The sequence below is a fragment of the Epinephelus fuscoguttatus genome, linkage group LG23 (genome assembly GCF_011397635.1).
Source record: "Epinephelus fuscoguttatus linkage group LG23, E.fuscoguttatus.final_Chr_v1".
Classification (NCBI taxonomy): Eukaryota; Metazoa; Chordata; class Actinopteri; order Perciformes; family Serranidae; genus Epinephelus; species Epinephelus fuscoguttatus.
In genome coordinates this window covers 3586073-3612464 of record NC_064774.1, presented here as the reverse complement: position 1 = coordinate 3612464, position 26392 = coordinate 3586073, and the positions used below count along the sequence as shown (strand labels likewise).

General features: G+C 40.4%; 2 protein-coding genes across 3 annotated transcripts; both read right to left on the bottom strand.

Annotated features, from left to right (window-relative positions):
• Positions 1-1380: 1380 nt before the first annotated feature.
• On the bottom strand, positions 1381-6377 carry LOC125884006 (low affinity immunoglobulin gamma Fc region receptor II-b-like). The gene is made up of 5 exons (XM_049568703.1): positions 6330-6377; positions 5491-5757; positions 5052-5297; positions 3769-3912; positions 1381-2668 (listed from the first exon to the last, which is right to left on the bottom strand). The coding sequence occupies exons 1-5, from the start codon at positions 6358-6360 to the stop codon at positions 2607-2609; spliced, it is 750 nt and encodes a 249-aa protein (XP_049424660.1). The 5' UTR covers positions 6361-6377; the 3' UTR covers positions 1381-2606.
• Positions 6378-8565: 2188 nt separating this feature from the next.
• On the bottom strand, positions 8566-24966 carry LOC125884000 (butyrophilin subfamily 3 member A2-like). 2 transcript variants are annotated; one of them, XM_049568685.1, is made up of 6 exons: positions 24757-24966; positions 17406-17759; positions 15376-15589; positions 13814-13881; positions 13443-13556; positions 8566-10752 (listed from the first exon to the last, which is right to left on the bottom strand). In XM_049568685.1, the coding sequence occupies exons 1-6, from the start codon at positions 24803-24805 to the stop codon at positions 10148-10150; spliced, it is 1404 nt and encodes a 467-aa protein (XP_049424642.1). In that variant the 5' UTR covers positions 24806-24966; the 3' UTR covers positions 8566-10147. The 2 variants fall into 2 exon arrangements, with proteins under 2 accessions (XP_049424642.1, XP_049424641.1); XM_049568684.1 differs by having other exon boundaries at positions 8566-10755; positions 24757-24965.
• Between the last annotated feature and the right edge of the window lie 1426 nt (positions 24967-26392).

The window sequence follows — 26392 nt, the reverse complement described above, 5'->3', positions numbered from 1 at the left end:
TACTGATTTATTTTTTAACAAATATTTAACTAATGTTAACTTAGCATTTTCTAAAATGTTTTTGCGGAGCTCTGGTACCTGTTGCACTGTCCGTGTCTGTAACGACTAACAACCAGGCTGAGCTAACTCTTTGTCTTCAGCAACTGTTTGTTGAACATGTGACCAGAACAAAAAGGGGGCTGTTCCTGTTGCCATGGGTACCATTGATATGGGAAATAAAACCACGAGAGTTTCACCAGACATAGCGAAATAGCATTAAATCAGAATTAGCAGAAGAGAATGACACGTAGACTGACAGGTCCGTCACTCAATGTCAGTACGTGATATCCCCGTCTTTCCCCATCTGACTTCGTTCTCAATCTACATTAGAAAATTGCACGTTATAAAATAAACTCAGCAACATACCTTTGAAATATGTATTTAGTCATTAGGGCTGAGAAGTCTGCTGCTAAATTAAGCATCATGTTTCGCTCAGAACAGTTTGTAATTTTCAGAAGTTTAAAAAAAAGTGTAAACTGTGTCATTAACGCAGACGAGTGGAGGATTAGCTGGGAAACATCACATTTATTCACTTTACACTGAGCTACAGTTAATACTGAATTATGTGTTAGTATCTCTTAATAAGTCATCAGAAATCATGAACCATCTTTAGAAGGAGCAGGTATTCACCTTAAGCTGCTCGGGACATTATAAAGTTAACAATATTGTTAACGGAGCAAGGCGAGCTAATTACTAGCGTGCTCGGTTGCTTTGAAATGGCTGTCAGAGATGGCAGAGGTATGATCACATGATCCTGTTTGAGCTAGAACAGGTGGTGGATTCCACATTTTATTTCCCCATTGCTCTTGAAAAGAGGAATAGAGTACTGTAAACAAACTGTTAGCACTGGAAATTGCCAGTTTTGGTTCAGTGCTGGAAGTTGTGCCCATAATTAACTTAATTAATTAAGATATGTAATGAATAAGGTGAAATAGTGGTAGGGACTTATATGTTTTACTTCCACCTACTCCTGTTCTGACTCCTTGTTTTTTGTTTTATTTTTGTTTTCACTTGTCTTACTTTAAATGCTCGAAATAAAATAATTAATTCATTCATTCAATCCTTCATACATAATTCACACAAGGTATCACGGGGACTAGGAATACTGTGGATAAATTAGCCCTGTGGCTACTAAGAGGCTTAGATGCAGAAACTGTGATTGATAATTTAAAAAAAAGAACCCAATGTTTCCACCCTCATTCAGTGTTAACAATTGAAGACAGAGAGCACATATATGCATTCTGTTTGTTTTTCGTTGTTTCCGACAATAAGCCAGTGCACCATGATTACCCATTTACCTTAAACAGCACAGCAAAACAACACAGTGACTTTCACCTTTAAGACAGATTTATTGTGTTTCAGCCACAGAACACAACAGCGAGCAGCTTCACTTAGCAGTTTCCAATCATATTACAGAACACAAAATATAGATGGTTTTATTAAATTAAATCTGCTAAACACATACTTTTAATGATGTACCTGTTTTCATTGTATTAACACTTTTAAAAAAATTAAAAATTTACAACATTTTAGTTTTGATCAGTGTTTGTAGCACAACTGTTGGCCCGGCCTTGGCGTGTGGGTTTGAAAAGTCCACCTTTCACTTCTAAGAAATAACACAGACGTACTCTGAATACGAACAAACTCACCACAACTGACCCACATAGGTAGGAAAGGCTGATTGGGTAACTCACTGCGAAAATGTCTGCGCTTTTCCTGTTTACATTTACAGCAGTTATTTGTGTCATTATCCAGTAAAGGATTAATTCTATTTTCAGTCATCGTCTGAGTAAATTCTGGACAGAGATAAAATGTCAAATGGAAAAAACAAAACAACAGATACCTGGACTAAATCTTCACACCTCATATGTTTGCATGATGAAAACAACCAAACCACAATCACCCTCCACTTCCTTTTCACACTCAACAGTGAGGTAACACAAGAATTATGTGCTTTGTATCCATCCACCCTCAGTAGCTACTCAGTTCCTTCTCTCATCCAAACAAGACTGTACTGAGAGTAATACAAGCCAAAAGGGTCAGAGGTCATAACACCCTGTTGAGATGGAGGCTGTGCTCTGTTTCTCTTGTCTCCTACCTGAAAGTGACTTGGAGGAAGTAAGAGACAAAAGGAGGAAAGTGAAGGAGAGATGGAGTCTATTACAAATGTGGTGGCCCGAGCACATCCATCAGTCCAACAGCTAATCACTGAGCTGTATGAAGCAACAAACATGAAAAAAAGTTTCCTTAAATGTTCTTTATTTACATCGAAATTTGTATGTGATTGTCTATCTCAAGACAAGATCATCCAGATAAATAACGTAAATGTTACAAGGCAGTTTTCAGCTTTAAATTTGTCTGGTTTGGGTTTGAAAGATAACTAACACAGAAATATTATTTATGTTTATCAGGATTCATAGACGTCACAAAGCTTTGTAAACTCCTCCAATCGTCACTATAGTCTTTGCTGGTATTGGACTGGTGGACAGTGGTAAAAATAGATCTCCAGGACGTCCTGTGGTGCAACTGAAGCTGAATTTCTTTGTCACTTTTACCAGTACGTAGGACTATACAACTATTTCCATGATGACATCATTGCTGCCTCTTCTCTCTGCGGCCATCCGAGCTGCTGCGAGCAGAAAGAGATAAAGTGTCTATGAAAATAACAGTGAGATTTATGTCTTAATATCATCGGTGACAATCATCTGAGGGCTTTCTCAGATTAGGATGTTTGGGTTACTATTGAGAGCAAGCTGTTAACATGTTTCAGTGCATTGTCTGTTTGATCACTGAAAAAGTCACTTGCACATTGCGTTGCAATGTTGGCAACCTCAAACCACAACCTGTTGTGACAGCAGCATGATTCACACGTATGGCTATCTTTGTTCAAATATTCACAGAACTGTGCTTTTATAACAAAGAACATGTACAGCTGAACAATGACCTCCCAGACGAAAAGATGTGCTGAGCTTTAACGGCCCTGTAGCTTGGTTTGATGGTTGTTTCCTATAAACAATGAGACATGTCATCTTTGCCTGACAAAGTCGGAAAGATAACAAAATAAAATTGGCCACAAAAGTGGCAACAAACACAGCTGCACATGTTGACCTGACCTGAACTGACCTATTTCTTTGACCAACACAAAGAAAACACTGACTGCTAACCACTCCGAGTAAGTTCCACCACATCTGTGTCAGCTAAAATGACATTCACTCAGTATTAGGTTAACTAATGACGTCAAACCAAATTACACTTCAGTCTCGTGCCACTTAAAGAACAGGGTATCTCCTTATGGCTTAGAATATCTGTGGCATGTGTTGTCAAACAGATAGACAGGACTGCTACAAAGATTCAGTAAGTCATAGTTGAATTACACCTTACATGTTTACAAGTTTATATAGAATCGTATAGTATATAAACCTTTAAACAGGCTATGTCCATGTGAACAGTCACTGAAATCATCAGTTATGCAGATGACACCAGAGTGTCTTCAGCTAATCGCGTTTCCTTATGTGAGTTTTAAATATATGTTTTTATCAAATACTCACCCTTAAATGTATGAAGATGGTTGTGCTAATCAAAAACAAAAAATATTTCAAGTACCAAACAAGCTAACTGATAGCACAGCTAGCTAAAAGCACTGCATTGTTGTTATTGGGTGATCTGTGTCGCTAACATATAAAGTAAAAGTAAGAATGCCTTGGTGGACATTTGTTGGAGAGTTCTTACCTCTGTTCCTGTCTCTGCAAATGAGTCCCAGTAAGATGGTGGACACCAGGTAAGGTGTTCCCACCAATAGGTGACATATCAACCTGGGAACAGAGACTGAACAGGAACCTGTCGTTGGAGCTGAAGATGAAGGTGGAAGAGAGCCTGTGAAGATATATTAAGTCTCATCAACCAAGGTCATTATCAAATTAACTGATACAGTTTTCATGTAAATAAACACAGTCATGAATATCTTGTTTGTATCCTTGAGGCCTGACAAATCAAATAACTTTCCACCCTCAAAAACAAAGTTTTTCAGTATTTGAAACCTGCGCTGTTTACATTCATGTTTACATCTTTTTCCATGCCTCTGTTGGCAAGTTTTGTTTCTTCTTCTTCTTCACTCGGATGAAACACATTAAAACAAACAAAATACGGGCCCATTTATGAAAACCCTAGACTGTAAAAGTAATGGACGTAGCTATCGTGATGTCACCCACTGGTTTGTGGACTCCCGTTTTGAAGCCTCAAGTTTGGTTGGCATTTTGGCTGGTGCCATCTTTTTTGAGAAGTGACCATATGTGGACAAGAGGGTGGAGGTGTGGAGGAGCAGTGGCGGCGGCGGGGGGGATCTGACTGAGAAGATTTTTACACAGAACCAAACAACAACAGCGGCATCATGCTGCTCCAGTGTGTGATTATATTCTGCATTACGGCTTTGTGGAATCAAAAGAGCCAATATGGGTGTGATGTGTAACCCATCAGCGTTGGCCTCTAGTGTGACATATAACAGTCTGAGGGCTTTATAAACAACAATACAACATTGTGTTTCTATCTTGCTGACATTTTCAGCAGATATTCTTCTTTGAGTTAGCTGCTAACTGCTAACAGCTCCTATCTTTCATGGTGGGTCGCATGCATAACACATCGTCTAAACGTCACACCCATGAAGCCCATGATCCCGTCCCAAAGACTGTCCTGTTTAAACAGGACTCGAAGGCGAGACAACTCCATCCCACCATTCAACGACCATATTTTTAAAAAGTAGAGCGAGGTGACATAATGGCACGATATTCCCGCCTTAAACAGGCAGTGTAAACAGGGCTTTTAACACCACAACTTTCTTGTGCTGTGCCTGTGACCACACCCAACAGCAATGTTACGGAGTACTTACACACTTAGTGATCAGGTGGCATTCTGGGTAATGTAGGCATCATGTTTTGACAAAGAAGAGGAAGAAGAACTGATGTATATATATATTTGATAGACTTTTCATCAGTTACTGTCGACTGTATTTATCTCACCTTTAACAGCCACCCAGCTGCCCAAGGATTCCCCAACTCCAGGGATGCTGCACGTGTAGAGTCCTTCGTCAGACTTGGAAGCATCGGGAATGGTTAACTTTCCTGTGGAGCTGCTGCCAACAGAGCGGCCATCTTTATGGAAATCGTACGTGTGGTTGGAGGATTGCGACTCGGCTCTACAAAGCAGACTGAAAGCAGCTCCGTCTGACACAGGGAGGGCAGGACTCTCCAGGAGCACTGCGCGATCTTCGGGAGAGAAAGAAACTCATGTTTTGCTTTCACCAGACTTTTTTTTTCATTTCTAATATAACTCACTTTACTTTGTGGTTGGAAAACATGTCAGACACGGATTCTGATGTTAAGTCTCATCTATTAAATGGAGCTTAAAGTTTAACTGTAAACGGCATGAAACACCAGTTTCCAGTGTTGTGTGTAGTACCAGAGACGGTGATGTTGACGGCGTTGCTTCTCTCGCCGTCTTCAGACTCACACCAGTAAACCCCGGTGTCTGATGGGTAAATGTTTCTGATGATGCAGGTCGAAGCCGAGGAGGAGGTACCCCAGCTGGAGGAGCAGGGTCTGATCCCACCCTCCTCCGTTCTCCTCTTCACCTTCCAGCCAGTGGAGTTCAACTGATCCTCGCAGCTCAAAGAGACGGTGTCGTACCTGAAGTACTGAGACCTGTCTGGGCTGACCTGAAGACAGGCTGCATGGAGGGAAGGAGACAAGGAAGGAAGGAAAGATAGATATGAGAGAGAGGAGGAAAGAGGAAGTGCGGGGGATGAATAAGGGGCACAGAAATCACGAAACAATAGCCAAAAGGCAGATGAAAATGAGGAATTAATAAGAAATAAATCAAAAGGAGAAAGAAAAGGAGGATAAAAGATATATAAGCAAAAACAGGAAAGCAGAGAGAGGACAAAAAGAAGAGAAGTGTGATAAAATATTGGAGAAAAGTGTGAAAAATGCCAAAAAAGTATGAAAAGGTAAGTAAAAGGAGGGTAGAATGAAAAGTAAAAAGGTTTGAGGAAGAAAAACGAGGGAGAGAGGTAGCAAAAGATGACGACAGATTGAGATTGAAACAGAGAAGAATAAATGACACGCAGAGGAATTAAAAAATGGCACAAGAGACAAGAATGAACCAATGAAGACAAGAATGCAAACAATCAACCAAAAGAGAAAATAAACTAATGACATTTTTAAACTCAATACACAGTAAAATCTTATTATCACAGATTATTTCCTTCACAGTGAAGAAACGTCAGAGTTTGTACTCACACAGCACCAGGCAGAATGGTGTTAACTGCATCCTGTCCTACCAACTACTGACGGTCGGACACAGCAACAGTCTGATCTCTGCACTTCCTCTCTGAGAAACCCACCCTCGCTTTCATTGCCTCTCTGCAAGGTGTCATGGCTGCTTGTGTGCAACACCTTCAAGCAGCTTTCCCCCAAAGAACAAATAAAGTTGCACAACAATAAAACTTAAAATCTATTATTGTAATAAAGGAATTTCCTAAACAAACCATCTACATTCACTAACATTTTATCACTTACATAGAAATATTTATTAGTGCAGTTTTAAAGGGAAAAACTGAGGGGCTGCAAGTTAAAAATTGGAGCTTAAGGTCTCCTTCATTTCCAAGACTCCCAATTAACAGCAACCTGAGAACAGGGCCGTGTCTAGGCAGTGATCTGGGGTGGCACAGGCTACCATCCTAGTATGAGTGACTACCTGCCCAGTCAGTTTGAGCTGTTTGATGAGTAAACTGAATTGTCATTTATAGATGCAGTTCAGTCTTGCACCTTGTTTCCACTTATGTATGTGACTGGTGTCTGTAGATTTGTAAATATATGCATGATGCCTCTAGTGTTAAATGCTAGGAGGAGCATTTCTTTACAGATGGATTAAAAACCGTATAGAAACTTCCTGTAGCCAAGGGGAAGAGGTAAATTTTTTCCGTTATTCAACATCTAGTACTTTGGAATATTCGCTTGTAGCACTACCGGGATAATATATATATATAATATATATAACATGGTAACAAATAAGTGAAAATGTTGGCCTGCAAGGAACACGGCGTGTTTTGTGACATATTTCAATAAAGAGACGTATGAACGACTGTATAAAATGTGTAATCATATTTTAACAGAATGAAATTAGTCAGGGTCACAATGCCTTAAAACAAAATTAACAAGTTTTTAATCAAACAAACTCACTTGTCAATCAACGCAGGCAACTGAATTAAAGACAATAGCCTGTTAGCCAGTTAGCAGCCTGTTAGCTAAACTAGCACACGGTAAATTTTGGACCGAAATATTACAGAGGGGAGGAGTTTCTCAGGCACATCGGACACCACAGAGATTCCCATATGAGTGTACTTCCTGTTGACTCGTCTCCAGACACATACATAAGTGAAAATGAGGCATTAGTGTTTAGTCTGCCAGAAAGCCGCAAAGAAGGAAGAAGATCTTATCACCATACCTACTTGCACCCTCAGATCCTCCTCTTCTATTCACCTCACTGTCCCCTCCGTTCGCCTCACTACCATGGGGGGCAGAGCATTCAGCCGCTCTGCTCTCCAGCTCTGGAATGCACTCCGCCCTGACCTCCAAAATATTGATTCACTACCACACTTTAAATCGAGGCCGAAAACTCACCTGTTTAGGCTCTCCTTCTCTATTAGAGTGAGTAGATGTTTGTTTGTTTTGTTTGCTTTTTAAACTGATATTTGTTTGTTTGTTTGTTGTAAAATGTTTAATTATCTTGTACTTTGTATTTTATTACATGAAAGGTGCCCAGAAATAAAATGTATTATTAATATTAAGATCTGTTTTGATTTGGAACTACTGAGCAGAGCTTACAGTAGTGATGGTCAAATGAAGCCTCATGAACCATTTGCCACCAGATGGCGCTCTTGATTTAAAGATAAAGGCTGAAGGAATGCGATGAAATGTGCTTTCGAACCATTGTTGAACAGACAGCGCCATCTAGTGGCTTCAGAAATTAAAGACAGTGGTTCATGAGGCTTCATTTTGCCTTCACTACTTACAAGTGGAGTGGTGACAAGAAGTTTCTGGGGATTCAGGCCACACTGTTCTCATTACTTGTTGCGTCTTCTAAAAGAGCTGTATTCTAATCTATAAACAGGAATAAGAGACAGTGCGGTGTTAGTAATTAAAGTAGGTTATCGTAGTGGAGACAATAATGGTAAATTAAAAATGTGCCCACACGTGCGTCAGCAAAGACACCATATGACACAACAACAGCTAAATACATTCACAATCTGACAGATTGTGAAGTCACTTTGAATTCTGAGAGCAACAATTCTTAGATTTTATTTTAGGTCATAAAACCTTTTGGAAAAGCTTTGAAAAACTGAGTGCTGGTGGTTTGAAACCGTCAAACATGCAGTGCAGCAGCAGAAAGAAGTTGCAGTACCATAATAAAACCACCAGGGGGTGCTCTGTATGTGTTACCAGACTAGAAGTGTGAATGAAGTGAGTGCAGAAATTAAACAAAGAAAGTGCTTTATTTTAGAAGAGTGGTGAACATTAAAAAGAACAGCTTAAAAAAATTCATACAAAAATTTAAGTTACATAATTTATACAAAAATCTGGAATTAAATGGAGAATCAATACTTTATCACAATTACATAGCAGTTTCAAATAAAGGAATCCCCGTATTTACAACCCCAGCTGTCAGTACTTTATTGTGCTGTAGACATTACAATATGCAATGCATGATTTAAGTTAAGGTAATGTGCTGCATGCTTCACCAAGGCGAAACTACAACAAATAAATTAAACTGGGGATTAAAACTCTGTGGTGACAATTGCTAAACAACCCGAACGTGTGCCAGTTTGGCTCTTCAGTTGTCGCACCAAAAGTATAAAGTACTGTGTAAAGTACTTATATTACAGATGGAGATTTGAGCCCTGCATTTGTGAAGAGCCACTTTAACATCAGTTGAGCAGGAAAAACGGGAGAAATTTAATCTCAAAGTGAATAAAATACATGCCAAAATTTCACGGAATGTAATTCAACAAGTAGGCTATGTTTTCTGTAGTGTACAGTTATATGACAATAAGAATCATTGTGTTTTTGTTCTTTAAATGAGCGAGCGTCTGTCCATGGAGTCGGCCATGTTGCACCACCACTGATTCTGCAGTAGCCCGGTATGAACAAACCAAACACTGTCTCTAGATAGCGACATTGGCATTGGCCCTATAGTTAGCAGCCCATCTGTGATGAGCAATTTTGGAGGAAATACTTATTTTTTTTTAAGGTAAAACTGCTTTCTGCAGTGTTTTTACCAGTTTAAATCACTGGTCTGTTTGTTTTGGGGAGGAGGAGGACCAGCTCCCAGTAAAAACCTCCCGAACAATGAACACCAAAGGAATTCTAACCAAGAGACACCACTAGATGCCACTAACACAAAAAGTTTGAAATCTGGGAAATACGTTTATTTGCTTTGTTACTCAGAACTAGATGAGACCGATACCACTCTCATGTCTGTATGGCAAATATGTAGCACCCAGTTAGCTTAGCATGAAGACTGGAAACAGAGGGAAACAGCGAGCATAGCTCTGTCCAAAGTCCACCTAGCAGCACCTCTAAAAAAAACAGCTAAAATTAACAAGTGTTTAAATGTATTTTCAAATACAGAGTTGTATTTTTGTAATAAAATAGCAAGCTAGCTGAAAAGCTGATGAAGTAATTTCATCAATCTCTTCTGAGCAAATTAAAGTTCCTACGGATTTCAAATTCATCCCTGTTTTATGTTTATAACTGAGCTCAGGTATGAAGGACAGAGAGAGCTGATTTTCTTATACACAACCATGTTTTAACTAGAAGTATAAAACACGGGTTTGTTCACCAAAAATGATAAAAATTAGATACTGTACTTACTGCTTGTGGTGTCTACTAGCAATGGCCGAATAAAGGCTAATATAGACCCCACTAGATGGTGGGCTTGGTTTAAATAAAAAGGCTCAAGGAATGGCAATTCTTCCAACACAGAGAGCGCCATGAGGCTTCATTTGACCATCACTAGTATCTAGCCATGCAGATAGTTTCATTTTCCTGCTTTGTGTTTAGTCTGACTCTTCTGTTAAATTTTCCAGGAGGAAGAAGCGATTATCAGATGAGGAATGTTGACGCTGAAGCTTGACCTTCGGACGGGGCCGAGCACAAGTATCGCTCATTGAGCGGCCGATACTGCTGAGCTTTTTCACTTTAGTGCTGGCTGAAGTAGTGCTGGGGGGCTCTGGGAAGTTTAAAATAGGGCAGCTGTATCGACGGGCTTTGCTGGTTGGGCAGCTGGGTAGCGAGAAGCTGTTTTGCCGTAAGATGCCGCGTTTCCGCCCGCTGATCCGGGGTATGTTGCCAGATTTTGGAGGGCTGTTGATGGTTGAGGCTGGAGGACCGTGGAGAGTCGCTGGCTGGTTGTACTGGCAAACAGCCGCACTTAGCTGGGGATTGTTGTTGTTCTGTAGTTGGCGGATGGTCTCGTCTTTCTCGTGAAGCTTTGAGTTGAGGTCGGCCACCTGTTTTGTCAGCATCTCAATGGTTTGAGATTGGTTTCCCACGTCATTGGCCTTGACAACCTTGACACTTTTCAGGAACACCTCGGTTTCAGAGGTGCCACTTACTGTGCTTTCATCTGATGACTGTCTGGACATTGGTGATTTTGATTCCTCTGCTATGTGAACACATAAAAAAAGACACAATGCACCATTAGTATGCACAACTATTAGCAAACCAATTGCCCAAAATAAATGTCGGCATAGTACGTTTTCTTAAATCTGTGAATAGGCTAGTTTGCCCATTATTATGCTGTGGATACATTAAACTGTTTGCTGTGGTTAATGTGTGGTTAGGGTTAGGCATAAAAACCACTTGATTATGGTTAGGAAAAGACCATGTTTTGACTTTTCATGCCACTTTCCCAGCAGGAAACACAGTGATGTCTCCATAAAAAACGACCGCTTTATGAGGCACTATCCCGGCAGAAAATGCAGCAATGTCTCAGTACAAAAAAGACAGCTTCTCATGGCACTATCTTCACAAGATGGAGAGCCACAGATCCCTGAAAAACACCCATGTCTGGTGGCTAAAAACAGCTAGGTCTTCCTAAAAAACAACCAGTGTTGTTGTTTACTGGTTTACAACAGTGGTCTGCAGGTTTTGCAGGCACTGCGCCAAAGTGACACGTCATCCAACGTCCCCTCCACCTCCCAACAACACTGCCGCGTTCCCAGTTCTCAGCAATTTACATGGTGAGTATAATCTTATTATAAAAACAAATAGAGAAAAATAAAACCATAATAACAGCCTGGAACGAGCCTGAACAGAGAATATGATCTGCTCTACTTGGCTGCCCGACTGTCGTTGCTCTTAAAGGTCAAACTACACACTTCCTGCATCTCTTTCACATTAAAGGTTTCAAGAGAGCATCACCTCTTTTGGAATGACAATGATGCTTGCCTGACTCTCCAGGGCCTCCTTGATTCTACTGACTGGAACATGTTTATTGAAGCCTCTGCGGATATTGATGAGCTGACAGATGCTGTTGCAAGTTGGACTTCATATTGCAAAAGCATTGTCATCCCTGCTAAAAATGTTGAGGATTATCCCAATTCTAAGCCGTGGGTAACAAAATCCCTCAGAACTCTTCTTAATAAGAAGAATAAAGCCTTTAGGGAGGGGAACGCCTTAGAACTGCGCAATCTGCAAAAAGAAATTAAGAGAGAAGTCAGGGCTGGAAAAATGAGGTACAAGGATAAATAGAGGCTCAGCTCAGAACGAATAATCTGGGCTCAGCCTGGGAGGGCATGAAATCAATCACAGGGCTGAAAGAGGGAAGCAGAAATAAGGTAACGCTGGCCAATTATAATTCTGATCATCAACTGGCTCAGAGCCTCAGTTCTTTTTATGTCAGATTTGATGTCCACGATTTTAATGATAAACATTCTGAGATCAGAAACAGTCTTCTGTCGGCCCCTCCTTTAGATCCCTTTTTTGACAAACAGAGTGTCATCAAGTAAGATGACAACACTGGTGGTCGCCTTCTAAGGACTTGTGCAGAGCAACTAGGTCCTATTTTTAACTATATTTCAAATTTTTCTCTCACCCAGCAGAGGGTGCCCTCTCTCTGGAAGCAGTCCATTATTGTGCCTGTTGCCAAGAGCAAAAACCCAAAACTGCTTAACGACTTCAGACTCATTGCTCTAACCTCCTTGATTATGAAGCAGTTTAAAAGACTAGTTATGACAGAGCTTGTGGTCAAAACTGAGAGCCTGTTAGACCCTCATCAATTTGCGTACAGGATCGGAAGGGGAGTCCAAGATGCAACAGCCACTTTAAAGCATTTAGAAGGAAGTCAAAATCACGCCAGGCTGCTTTTTATTGATTTTTCATCAGCGTTTAACACCACCCAGCTGCATGTCCTGGTTAAAAAACTAGCTGATTATTTTGGTATGGATCCTTGCTTGGTGGGCTGGATTTTTGATTTTCTAACAAACAGATCTCAACAAGTTAGAGTTAACGGGACACTGTCCAGCATCTTGTCATCCTTTACTGGTTCGCTTCAGGGCTGCATCTTATCTGCCTTCTTGTACATTCTCTATACTAATGACTGTAACAGCCGCCGCAACAACAGATTCAACATTAAGTATGCTGGCAGCTCGGTTATTGTCAGCCTGCTGGCACTCGCTCGTGTGCCCCACGGGCCACTAAGAACAGATACAAATTTATATTTATTAGCCTGCCCTCACTGACGTTTATATTTATATTTATTCCTGCCTCCATTTGAGCATTGAATGCTGCTGAGGGAAGGAAGTAGTGTAGCTGTTTTAATAAATGTATGCTTTGCTGTTTCCTATTTTTTTAACATTGTACTTGGCACTTTTCTTTGATCTCCTCAAGAGATCGCACTTTACACTGTAATTGTTGTGCAGTTAATGTGTCACTTGCGCACGTTATCTCCCCTTAGAGGGATTGCACTTATGGGACATGTGCAACTTACTGTCACTCGTGCACTTTATTACACTGTGTGCAGCCCAGAATTTAATTTTAGCTATTTTAGTCCTGCTTTAGTCCTGTTGCTTACTGCTTGGTGACTGCTGTCTGTGTCAGTAGTCTGTGCGCATGCTACCTGTATTACCTGTCTGTATCTCTTGTATGTCTTGTGTATTTTGTACCTCCTGCTGCTGCAACCTAAATTGCCCTTTGGGACATTAATAAAACTTGAACCTTGAACCTTCTATGGTCGTTCAGCTTTGATTAATTTAAAGTTGAATTTTGATCACCAGCAGCTCAACAAATGTTTCTAACTGTGGAGTGAGTGTCTGTGCCAAATACAGCAGTGTCTCAGGGTTAGTGACTTACCAGATTTGCCACATCTCCTCCATAAATAGACACCTAACCCACACGACGGGGCTAACAGAAGTAAGATGGTCCCTCCTACAGCGATAGCAGTTGTTAGAGAGCAGGACTTCCAGCCTAAAATGAGAATAAAACAGACAATGACATGAAAATGATCTGATATATTGTAAATATCATAAATAAAATATGACCGATGTGCTATCAGGAGAGAGCAGGTTTCAGTCTGCCTGCAATTTCAGCAAACTATGGTCAATGAAATCTTCCAAGAGTTTGATGCATTTCAAAGAGCTCTACATATAATGTGGGAGAATCAAAATGTGTTACAGTCAGATATAAACATTTAATTAACCATACTGGCTAAAGCTGCAGTTTACCTGGTATGACAGGAAAGTGTGTGGTCCTGGTCTGGTTGGTCTTTGGCTGATGAACTCTGCATGTGACCCTGCGAGGACAAGACATTAAAGTTTCCAGTTTGATTTATAAATCACACCTGTAATAAGATAAAATAAGGTAATATTGATCCCAGGAGCGGATTCAGGTGTCGCAACAGCATAAAAACAGAATAAGTACAGATAAGAGGCATATAAAACTAGAATTAGAACAGAAGTAAAAGACAAGTGAAAGACAATCAGGTAACAGCTGAGCCATCTTGCAGAGTATTCTTTTTTTTTAAAGCTATTGTGGCTGATGTTTCTGCGACCTGCATGCTAACGAAGAGGTTTCGATGAACTGTGGATAGTTCTTACAAATGGTCTTCTGGACAGCCCTAGTTTAAACGCTGAATAATGGCCAGAAAACTATTTTTCAGATGATGATGTCACTGTAGTTGGGTTTCCATCCACCTATTTTTGTTTGCATTTTCAACAATTGCGAAAAAAAAAAAAAACTTGAATGGAAATGCCAGAAATTCAAATAAAAGGCTGAAATATCGCAAAAAAGTTTCTAGGAGGGGGTGGAAAAGTCAGCATATCGATATGAGGAAAATGCGACTTTTGGCAATGGAAACAGATTTCGCGAATAAATGCTGACGTAGGCTACTTCTACTTCCGAGTCCATAGTCAGAAAATGGTGGCAGAGGAAGGGAACTTGAGATATGTCTGGAGCGACGACGAAACTTAATGTTTCCTTCAATTAATAAAAGAAGTGGTAGGTGTTTACATTAGTTCTAGACATGAGACCCTCTTCTTCTGCGGGTGTTCTTTTGCATATTTATTATTATTTTTCATGAGAGGCGCCACCTACTGCTCGACCTGTTGACTCCCAATCCTCGCAAAACAATAATGAATGGAAACATGCATGAATTTGCATTTTCTTTTGCACATTTTCACAAAATTCGCTTAAAATTTGCGATACATTTGGATAGAAAGCCGGTTAGTGAAGCTGACCTTTGGGATATAAAATGTCATCACATTTCATCCTGTCAGGCATCTGTGTCAAGTTTTGTTTTAAATCGGTGTGTTATGTGAGGCATCAAAGTCGAATCAGTTCATTCTCGAATCAAAGCGGATATTGGTTTCAAATTCAAATAAATTCTCTCCAGGCGTTAGAGATATTGTGTACACAAGAATGAGACAGGTGAACAGTAAATATAAATCTTTCTGTCACAGCTGTTGCCGACCCGTAGGCATAAAAACAAAAGTCTTGCGGTTGGTGACTGTTTGCATAGTATCAAGTATCCACAACATTTTAATATCATTAATATTATAAAAGCTTATTTTCATACACATGGTTCTGCCAACATTTGTGGCACTAGTCTTACTAACTTACTGTACTTATGTACTCCAGCTCAGCTAAGGTTGAAATGTGGTGTCTGTCGTAATTAAAAGCCATACAGATGTTCTTGGCTCAGTTTTACAAAAAATAAAAGACCTCTGAAGTTTAAAGATGGAGCCCGATGGCCTCTTGTAGAATATTAACTCAAGCTTGAGATGCGAACCTGCTGGCAGCATCCTTGAGAGTCACTCTTCGCTTCACAGTGAAACATCCCCTGGCATCTTGATCTCTTCTTGGGTCATCGGCACGGATGTCGTTTGCCTGATCATCCAGGAACGTGATCTCAGGCTCCGGCTTCCAGCACTTTGCCTCACACTGAAGGGTTATGCCTCCACCTTCAACTGACGTGACGGAGAGTTTTGGCTCGGAAACTGCATCTATAAATAACAGGGATGACACTTGTGACCTTTGAATGTGCCATCAAACGTTTAACGGATATCAATGGGAACAATACTTATTGCAGCCATTTTATGTGAGACATAAAGTTATCAGTTCAACATCTGATTAAAAAAAGTGCCAACAGAGAACTGCAAGGAGTGTCTCGTTCTTACTTTGTGGTTGGCAACAGACAGTTATTAAAACATACCATGCCTGAGCATGTTGGAAAAGTAAATCTGTAACACCTGTCTTTGTTTCGACGCATCGTTTGGGTGAAGCGCTTGGTTGTATTTTTAGTTTCAGTAACTAGTGAGAACAGGACAATGTTGTTTAATTAAAGAACAAATTGGAGCTTAAGACACACACACCGAAAAGTTTTCCCAGGTGATGACATAGCTCATGAATTTGATCCACACCTAAACTGAGTAATTCTATAATTACAGCTCGGTTTTCTTTCTTGTTAGCAACAAGCCCTGTGTAACCATAACATATTTGCCAACATGGTGTGATGCAACTAAGTGTTATTTTCATTAGAACATTTATATTATGTTGCTGAATTATCTCATCAATCATTTAACCCCTAAAATGTCAATAAGGTCAAGAAATGCCCATCAGAGTCCTTGGTGACAGCTTCAGATAGTCTGTTTTCCCTAATGAACAATACAAACCCAAAAGGGTTCTAAACTAAAATGTTTTAAAACATAAAAGCAGCAGATCTTTTAATTTGAGAAGCCGGCATCAAAGAATATCACTAGGATGTGTCCACACAGCTGTATAAAGGTCATTAACACATGTCCTAATAGTTACAGTCAGTAGGCAGCAAAGTGGCCAAAGTACCAGCATCTCTGTGTAGTTATATATTCTGTATGTGAGAGTGGTCAAAGGAGAGAGAAATGAAATGAAGTTGTCGAAAATATCTTTAAAAAAATGGCTGATTAATCAAATCTGGCTCAGGCCTGAGGATACAGAGTCGGATTCACATGAAGCCTGAACTAAGTAGGTGAATTACAGGCTCAGGCCTCAAATAAACAGCAAGATTTATCAGGCCTGAAGGAATCATCAAGATCAGTTTTAGGCCTGAAGGAATCCTCAGAATTATTGTCAGGATCAGGTTAAGGCCCGAGAGAATTATGGGAATCGCACTAAGGCCTGGATTAATCTTTAGGGTCAGGTTAAAGCTTGAGGGAATTGGCCAAATCAGGCTCAGGTCTGAATGAATCATCAGGATCAGTTTGAATCACCAGGATCAGTTTCAGGCCTAAATGAATCCTCAGGATCAGTTTGAATCACCAGGATCAGTTTCGGGCCTAAATGAATCCTCAGGATCAGTTTCAGGCCTAAATGAATCCTCAGGATCAGTTTTGGGCCTAAATTAATCATCAGGATCAATGTTGGGCCTTCATGAATCATCAGGATCAGTTTGGATCACCAGGATCAGTTTCAGGCCTAAATGAATCATCCGGATCAGTTTCAGGCCTAAATGAATCATCAGGATCAGTTTGAATCACCAGGATCAGTTTCAGGCCTAAATGAATCATCAGGATCAGTTTCAGGCCTAAATGAATCCTCCGGATCATTTTTGGGCCTGAATGAATCCTCAGGATCAGTTTGAATCACCAGGATCAGTTTCAGGCCTAAATTAATCCTCAGCATCAGTTTTGGGCCTGAGGGAATTGGCTGAATCCGGCTCATCCAGATGATTCAAACTGTCAGGCCTGTGCTGCACTCTTAAGCGGACCCTCCTCGATGACAGACTGAGTGAAGTTTTAGGGGACCACGATGCAGCTGTAGATAAACACACTTGACTGAACGTACCCACAACAAGCTCCACTGCTGTAACGTCCCGCCGTTTGTCACTCCACAGCCTCCTGCACTGGTACGTCCCTGCGTCAGACAGCTGGACATTTGAGATCCTTAACGAGATGTTTCCATTCTTCAGTTCTTTGGAGATTAAGCTCGTCCTGTACCGGAAGGCTGCGTTCTTCATCGCATGATCCTCACAGCCATCCCGGTACAAGAGGACGATGTTGTCTGGCTGCAGACCTGCCTTAGACCACTCCACTGCTGGAAAGTCATGAGTGGCAGTGTTGCTGAAGCTGCAGGGTAGAATGACGTCTTCCCCGGCCAAGGCCAGGGCCGTCTTTGGTGAACCATGCACTGAGGATTCTCCTAGGAAAACACAAAAATAAATCATTACAAGACAGGCTGTACACATTGAGTATTGTTTACTGACATAAGTGAGGAGGACAAAACTTCAGACACATCTCTCAGTATAGTGCAGTAAAATTCAACAGCACCACAAACTAAAGCCTCCAAACTGAGAGAAAAGTTTAAGCCACGACTTTTAAAATCAATCTCAACAAAGTCAACAGTAAAAACTTGGTGAAGGAAGATTTATTGCTGGGCTGTCGCTTTACACTGGACTGGCTGCATACCAAATAAACCTGGTTGTTGGAGCAGTACAACGCTGAGACATGTCAGAGTGTTTCCATTCCCCTGCAGCTTTGAGGCCTTTAAAATGTATTTTAATTAAAGACTCTTTGGTTGATCTGGTCACAACTCAAAGACACAGATATTGAATCACACTGTGTTCTTTCCACCCTGAACATAATTATCCGTCATGAGTCACTGCTTTCATTATATTCAATCTCTATCTATCTTTTAAAAACCACATTTCATCTTTCAACACACCCTGTGGCTGAACTGAACAACACCTACATAATTTGTTACTTCCTGCCCTGAACTGGACCAACAGGAGTGTGAAAGTGTGTTAATTGTTTGCGTGACATGATTCACCCTCCCAAATGTACAACTCCTAGCTGAGTGAAAGTATTAATGGAAGCACGTTGGTGACTCGGCCCTTTCTTTGGTTAATGTACAAGTCATAACAGCATCCGAACTCCTGAAAACAACACCCACACTTTCCCCATGAAAACAGGAGACATTTAATCCACAGAATGACAAGAGGAGTCTCAAACGTGGAACTCTAAAACAAAAGCTTGTGCAACATTTTAACGCAGCAGTTCCTCATGCTTTGAATGCCTAGCAGGTTATTAAAAATTCCGCCTGATGGAAAACTACTGTACATGTACTACAAAGCACCGGCAGTGGATACAGTGTGGGATGATGAATGAACGATCATGAATCGACCAGACCGGCTGGACAGCTGTGTGACACCTGGCGGCTCTCCAGGCGGCTGCCATCTTTGCCTGGAGTAGGAAACTGTGGCACATTGGACAAACAGGTCCTGGGAATCCCTTCAGAGCAGCGTTAGTTGTTTTTTTTTTGTGTTTCCCAAACATCACCAGGCATTGACCCTCCAGGGAAAGTAGATGCTGTGGTGACTGTGACTCCAATATGCCACACATGAGAGACTGAGTTGGGGGATCAGCGTTGCCAACCAGTGGTGTAAGGTAGTTACGACAGGCCCCAGTGCACGCTGTTGTAACGGGCCCTAATGCACGCTAGCTACTAGAGTTGTACCGATACCGATACCAGTATCGGAAATGCCTCCGATACTGCCTAAAATGCAGTATCGGGTATCGCAGTGCCTCACATCATTACGCATATGCACGCTACAGGCAAATGAAACGGAAACGGAGCGGAGTTTAAAAAGCATTCTACTGTAGCCTTTAAAATGTCTTTTTTACTAAATTGTGTGGCTGCACTTTAACTTGTGTCTTGATCTGTGTCAACACTGGATAATAATAATAATAAAAAAGTTTTATGGCATTCATTCCACTATTATGTATTTATTTCTTAATATTTTACACAGAGTTTTAGGAGTTGAGACATACAACAATTCATATCCCATCCATTTTTATTTTATGCGCTGGTATTGGACGGGAACTCAGTACCGGCAGATACCAAAGGTTCAGGGATCGGAATCGGTATCGGGAAGGAGAAAGTGGTATCGGTGCATCTCTATTAGCTACTAGGTATAAGACGCACACACACCACTGGCAGCTGTTAATCTAATTTAGGGAGCTTTGCTGCTTCTTCCTCCTGTTGGTTTCTCTCTTGTCTTTTCTTACTGCTGCTTTTATATTTAAAAGGCATAACTGCTCGCTGAGCTTCAGATGCGCTCAACTCGTCAGTCTTGACAGATTTTGCACCTGAGCTAGCTCCAGTATCGTATCGTCTGGTCACGTGATCAAGCAGAGTCTTGACATAAGACAACATCAACATACATGTTACCATCAGTCATCATTGCAGACCTGTATATGACTGAAATGTCAAAGTCAATAAGAAGTTACTCACTTATTTGACTAGTTTTTTATATAGCTTATACACAGTTTTTATAGTTTTTTGTAGAATAAGCATTTAATTTTGTGATAGATTGCTACGGACTGTTTTACCCAAGAAAAGAAAAGTAGAGAAAAGAAAATTAGCATGGAGATAGATTCGAATTTTATAGATGGTACTGTCTTTAATTTAACGTGAGGTGTTGTTCCAAGGTGGTGTTCCATTTGACTCACTGCAGCCTCACTGCCTGTACTGTCTATATTTATACTCCTGTTGCCCAGTAATAATTACAGGACATTGTTACAGGCTGGTTGATTAGTTGCTTCATTATGTGATGACGTTAATGCATGATGTCCTTAAATTGTGTCATTACACAGAGTACATGGGGATGTTACTCAAACAAACTGGCCATCCCTGCAAAAAATTATTTTTCATGATCAGATATTCGCCCTCATTCCCTAGACAAAAAACAAACGGGAATTTATCCACTGGATTCTGGATTCTTGCAGAAAATAAGCTCTGTGACAAATGACACAATTTAACTAATGGCATGACACTTTCCCAGATTACTTATATTAAGATAATGATTTATTATATTACAAGTTTTCTGATAATTTATGTGTAAATATGGAAATGAGGCATTATCCGATTAAATATGCACTTTTAGTATACATTTTTAAACAGAAATCAGATTTCAAATAAACTCCTTAATGTGTATTTTGGACGTATTCTTTCCACTAGTCCATAAGAAGACATGTTATGGAAGCAAAATAGCCCAAATCTCTTTTCGCCTGGGCCGTCTCGCCTTGATGCACAAACTGTTCCTAAGAGTTCAATACGCAAGCTGTTTGGCTCCGTAAAATCTTTCTGATACCTTTAACCACATAAGTAAAAACTCGGGCTGTCAATCGCTTAAAATATTTAGTTTCGATTAACTGCATGATTGTCCATAGTTAACTTGCTATTAATCAATAATCTGTTCTAAATGTACCTTTAAGAGATATTTTTCAAGTTTTTAATACTCGTATCAACTTGGGAGTGGACAAATATACTTGCTTTATGCAAGTTTAATGTTTATTATTATTGGAACGATCTAAATAATGAAAAAAACTGTCCAGAATATTCTCGCATGCTCAAAACATATGATGGAAGCATTACACGGCAAACTTGAGCCCAACAGGCAACAACAGACGGACCTGAACGTAACATTCTTCAGTAACACTAACACAACGTAGTGTCCAACTTGTAAAAGTTAACTAAACATCCCTGTTTTTTAAGCAGCCTGACGTACTCTGATGGTAACTCAATTCACATGGACAGTAAATGCTAACAACTTTGGTATTGCTGAGAGAATCGTGTGGCTTTGAAGCTGAACTTGTCGTTCAAACGACGTCTTTCTTTATTCATTTCTGCTCACCGAGATTTGTTTCTGCTTGCCATGCACAACATTACTGCTGCATCGCTTCCTAATTTCCCAAACAAGCTGGCCGAGGGTCATAATTATAGAAGATACGAGCGTTAATCGCATGTCATAAAAATTAGTGGCCTTAAAAGGAATTTGCATTAACTCGTTATTAACGTGCTAACTTTGACAGCCCGAGTCAAAACTTGATTTTATCAAGTCTACAACACTGGCAGCCTATGTAGGCCTACTGTGTGAACATAAATAAACATACAATACAAACATCTACATTTATGCTGGTAAAAACATACAGCCTGTTTCAAGAAATATTGGTGTCATGTTGGATAGTAATTCATGTTTGTTGTTCATGTTGATTTATGTTACCAAGCCGATCCAGTCATGTCTTTATCACCTCAGAGACGTTGCCAAAATAAGATCTACTTAAACTTTTATAGATACAGAAACTGTTGTTCATGCTTTCATCTCGGCGCACCTTGATTATGGCGACAGCCTTTATTCCTGTCTTATCAAAACACCTTGCAACAACTGACTGTTCAGAACTCAGAGCCCAGCCTGAAGACTAAAGGGGACAGAGCTGGAATTGGAATTGGTCCTAGGTCTGTAAGGGCTTAGGGCTTGAGTCAATGAGTCTGTAAGGGATCCATTTGGGATTGGGGGACTGAGTTCATGAACTTACACAAGAAGATCCTGCAGACAGAAAACCTTCGACATGAGCTGAAAAACAACCACTGAGTCATCTCAGTAAATACAGGTAAAAACTAGTTGGCATGCAGGGCACACACCCACTGAGTCTGAATAAGGACTTTACAGTGGTGGGGGAAGTATTCAGATCCTTTGCTGAAGTAAACTACCAATGTAACAGCATAAAAACCCCCATTACGAGTCCTGCATTTGAAACCTTCATTAAAAGTTTGTTTTAGCGAAACTGATCCATCCATGACCCAAGACTTTAAAGTTAAGTCTACACAAACACTCCAGATTGTCAAAATGACCAAAAAACTTTATGTTAGCTCGACACAAAAACTCCTCTCTTGTGAACTTGACACCTATTTTTTGTGTGAAGTCAACAATTTTTGACTTAAATTTGACAAAAATTTATAAGTCAAGTTTCATTAAATGGGTGGAGTTTCCCCGCACGCCATGAGACAATGTGTTTAAAACCATGAGCTGAAGAAACCTGTGTTGAAATGTGTTGTAAATCACTCACGTTACCCATAATGCTTTCATTAATGCTTATGTATTTCACAGTGGTTCTGATGAGTTAAGTCGTGTACTCAGTAAGTGACATCCTGCCTGTGTGGATATTAGAGTGCCCAATTTTAAGTTGTGCTCCCTTGTTCCGAATGCATCTCTTTTCCTTATTCTTGCAGCTGAAAAACTTAAACTTTGCCACTTACTGTCCAAGATGAACCTAACGCTTGGTCTTGACCTCTTGACCCAACCCTAACTAATCCTGATGAGCATTTTCTAACCTCAACTAAATGTGTTTTTTTTTTTAATTCAAAATTTTTGTTTAACATCAATTTAGACTCACAAGTCAGTCTCTAGATTCTTTGCTCTTGTCTTTCTCCCTGATTTTGTGTTTAGATGGACGGATACAATTTCAGAGTTTAAAAAATCTCCCTACATTGCAGAACCAATAGTAAATCCGCAGGGCGGTCCTTTGGTGCTTCACTGAACACTTCTGCTCGTAAACATAGTCCGACAGCGTTAAAAGTTTTAAACAAAGTCGCTGTAAGTCCTTCATTTCCACAATCTTGTGGACTGAGCACACATTTGATAAAACAGAGTTAAATCTCTCGGCATCCATTTTCAAGCTCTCTGTGTGTTTGTTTCCTTGTGGATGAGAAAAGGAGGAGCGCACATTTCTGGGAGGGCGTGTCCTTTTAAAAAATGCAAGAGGTGTTGCTTTGTTGCCGGCCGTTTTCTCTGGTGTGTTAAATTCACTTTAGAAAGGAGTGTCTCCAGACTATCAAAAGGCGGAGATCTCTGATTGTCTGGTGGCAAGACTAACCCCAATTAAACAAATTCAATGGACTTAAATAATTTTTGTCCTGTCCCAAGCTTTGACCCTTTGGACCCTTTGGCGGGCCGGTTCTGGCCCGCCAAAGGGTCCAGTCTGGCCCCACTTTGCACACCTGATATCCATGCAGTTATGAAGGCTAAGAGGTGCAGCTGTCAGGAGCAAGTTCTTCTTCTTGTAAAAAGCTGCTTCAGAGGCTTTTCAAACAGCTCTCTGAATAAATTCCTTTTTGCGTGTAGGGGTAGGGGGCATAACGAGGGGTAGTGGGTATGAAACTAGCCCTTCGGAGCGAGGGATTTCGGATGCTGACTTGCCACCGAGCAAGAGACGGGGGAAAAAGTTCATACATGTACATATAATAAGCTAGCTAACGTTACTGTCACCAGGTTGCTTGTTAGCTAGCTAGCTAGTTCGCACCAAAATTGTCAGATTTTTTCACATTACGATAACACGCCAGCTAGTGTAACTATGCTGTCTCGTAATGTTAGCTAGCTAGCATAAGTCCCCTGTCGTATATCTTAACGAAGCATGATGAATACAACAAAAGCGATCGGTAGGATGAACTCAACTGGAGACTCCACTGTAGATGCCGGTTGGAAATGTAGATGGCTCGCAGCGTCCTGTTTAAAATAGTGACGTATGAGTGAACGTAACCAACGCGGTGACGTAGTGAGTGGTGTCCCAATTCCTAGGGAAAGATTTCCACCCCTACCCCTCGCTGCTTCATTTCGAGAGCCAAGGGGTAGTGGGCAAGGGGGGTTATTGGGATTGGGCCTTAATGTTTTTAAAATCAACTTGTACTTCTTTACACTAAATGAAAAGGAAAACTGTAAAGCTTCTTTTTATTTCTAGGTTATTCTACAAAGGTTTTACTGGTCCGGCCCACTTGAGATCAAATATGCTGAATAAGGTCCATGAACTAAAATGAGTTTGACAGCCCGGGTTCAGTTATAGTGTGTCATGCCTCACTGGAATATGAATAACTGTCTTTCCTCCTCAGATTGTAGGAAACATCTTCACCATTACAGAATATATCAGTTGTTGGGCTTTTTTTTATGTCAAGAAAGCTTACAAAAGGAGGCAATTCAAAAATCATCCCAGTCACCTTTAATTCACCCCGGATTTAGGTACTTTCACAGCTGGAAATTTAAATTACTGTTTTTTCACAATGCAACACGTGCAGCTTTAGTTTAATCAGCCTCATTAAACACGGATCACTGATATCAGCATTAAAAGCTGCCCTGTTATCAAAGTGTGACGCAAATTCAGTCCAACAAGTGTTTCTGTGTTTCTGGAAAATGAGGAAGCGCTTTGACTGACAATTAAGTCACACGACCACTTTACATTTCCCTGAAGAATTACTCGGCTTATTTTCAAACAAAGAAAACTATTTCTACCACTTTTATTATGAGTACAGTCATTTGCATCCTGTTAAAGACAAACAAATAAAAACACCTGTAAACTCTCTCACATACCTGAACAACAACACAGCAGAGCAGCGACCAGGAAAAGACGATAATGCATCACCAAAACACAAAGTCTGGAGTTGGAATTCTGCTGGGGGAAAAATATGAAAAGTTTCTGAAAATTAATCCTCTTGAGTCAGATCATTAAATCCGGTCAGCAGCAGAGCCTCAGTCACACTCTGCACAGCTTCTTCATTCACACGCAGTCACAACCTGCGGCCAGGGTTCAGTAAGTCACTGGATGACACGTTCAAGATCACTGGGAAAAGTCAACTGTTTTGCACTGACATAGGCTTGGAGTGACAGTTAAGTGAAAAGCTGTCGCTAAACACAAACAGCAAAATGTAATATTGACAAATAACAAAGTAATGCATTTATAAATGTACAAAATATTGTCATCCTGAACACAGTTGTAGGTTTCACTGCTTTAACTGAAGCAACAGCTTTAACACAGCTGGCACACATTTCAGAAAATTGCATTCAGGAGCAAAATACACAGAAGAGTGTCCTAAAACTGGCTAATGATATTGTTAAGACATCAAACTTAATGTCAGGAAACTCTTTTACAAGTCTCTTTAGACTTAAATGGTGTTTTTGGTAAAAGGGTTTGATTTACACTGGTAATTTACCAGTTTCTGAAATGTAATTGAACGTCACATGAACATAAAGGGCTGTCCTACAAAGATGTGGCAATTTCCTTATCAAGCACTTCAGACATGGGCTGGGCTGTACAGATGACACAGCTCAAATAAACGTAACTAAAAAGAAATAAAATCAAGTTGATTTCCTGCAACAGCGTCTGCACAAAACATATTTATTATCACATTAAGTAAAGTCAAGCTGGGAGTTGCATGTAGACGAACCACAGATACTTACATTTGGATGTTATTATGTGGCAAATATGTTGTTTCAACAATGCTGTTATTAGGTTTAGGCACAAAAAACACAGATCTTGCTTTGGCTTAAAATATCAGATTTGGGAAAAACAATTCCTGCTGGGAAGGCAGCGAGGTCTCAGCCAAAACAACTGCTTTTTGTGCCACTATCCACGCTAAGAAATCACAGATGGACACCCATCTGGTGCCTAAAAATCCGCTGGAAAAACACAGGTGGGTCGCTTCAAAACTCATGTTTTGTGCCACTGTAAATGCAAAGACAAGTCACTACAAAATGGCCACATTTAGTGCCTAAACTGCTGCCAGAAATACAACTAAGGGTTGCTACAAAACAGCCACATTTGATGCCTAAAAAGGCATTAGAAACACAACAATGGGTCACTACAAAGCACTCATGTTTGATACCTTAAAAACCTCCGTAAACACAACTACAAATCAGTAAAAAACACTCATTTGGTGCCTAAAAAGCTGCTGTGAACACAGTGAGGAGTCACTTCAAAACACCCACATTTGGTGCCTAAAAAAAAGCAGCTGAAAACACAGATGGCCCCTACAAAACACCCACGGTTGGTGCCTAAAAATCCGCTGTAAACACAACGACAAGTCGCTACAGAATGGCCACAGAAACACAGGTTGCCACAAAGCACTCATATTTGGTGTCTAAACGTCACTGGCAATGCAGCGGGGACTCACCAAATCACAACCAGTTTTGTTGTTTGTTGGTGCTGATAGTGGACTGCAGCTTGGCA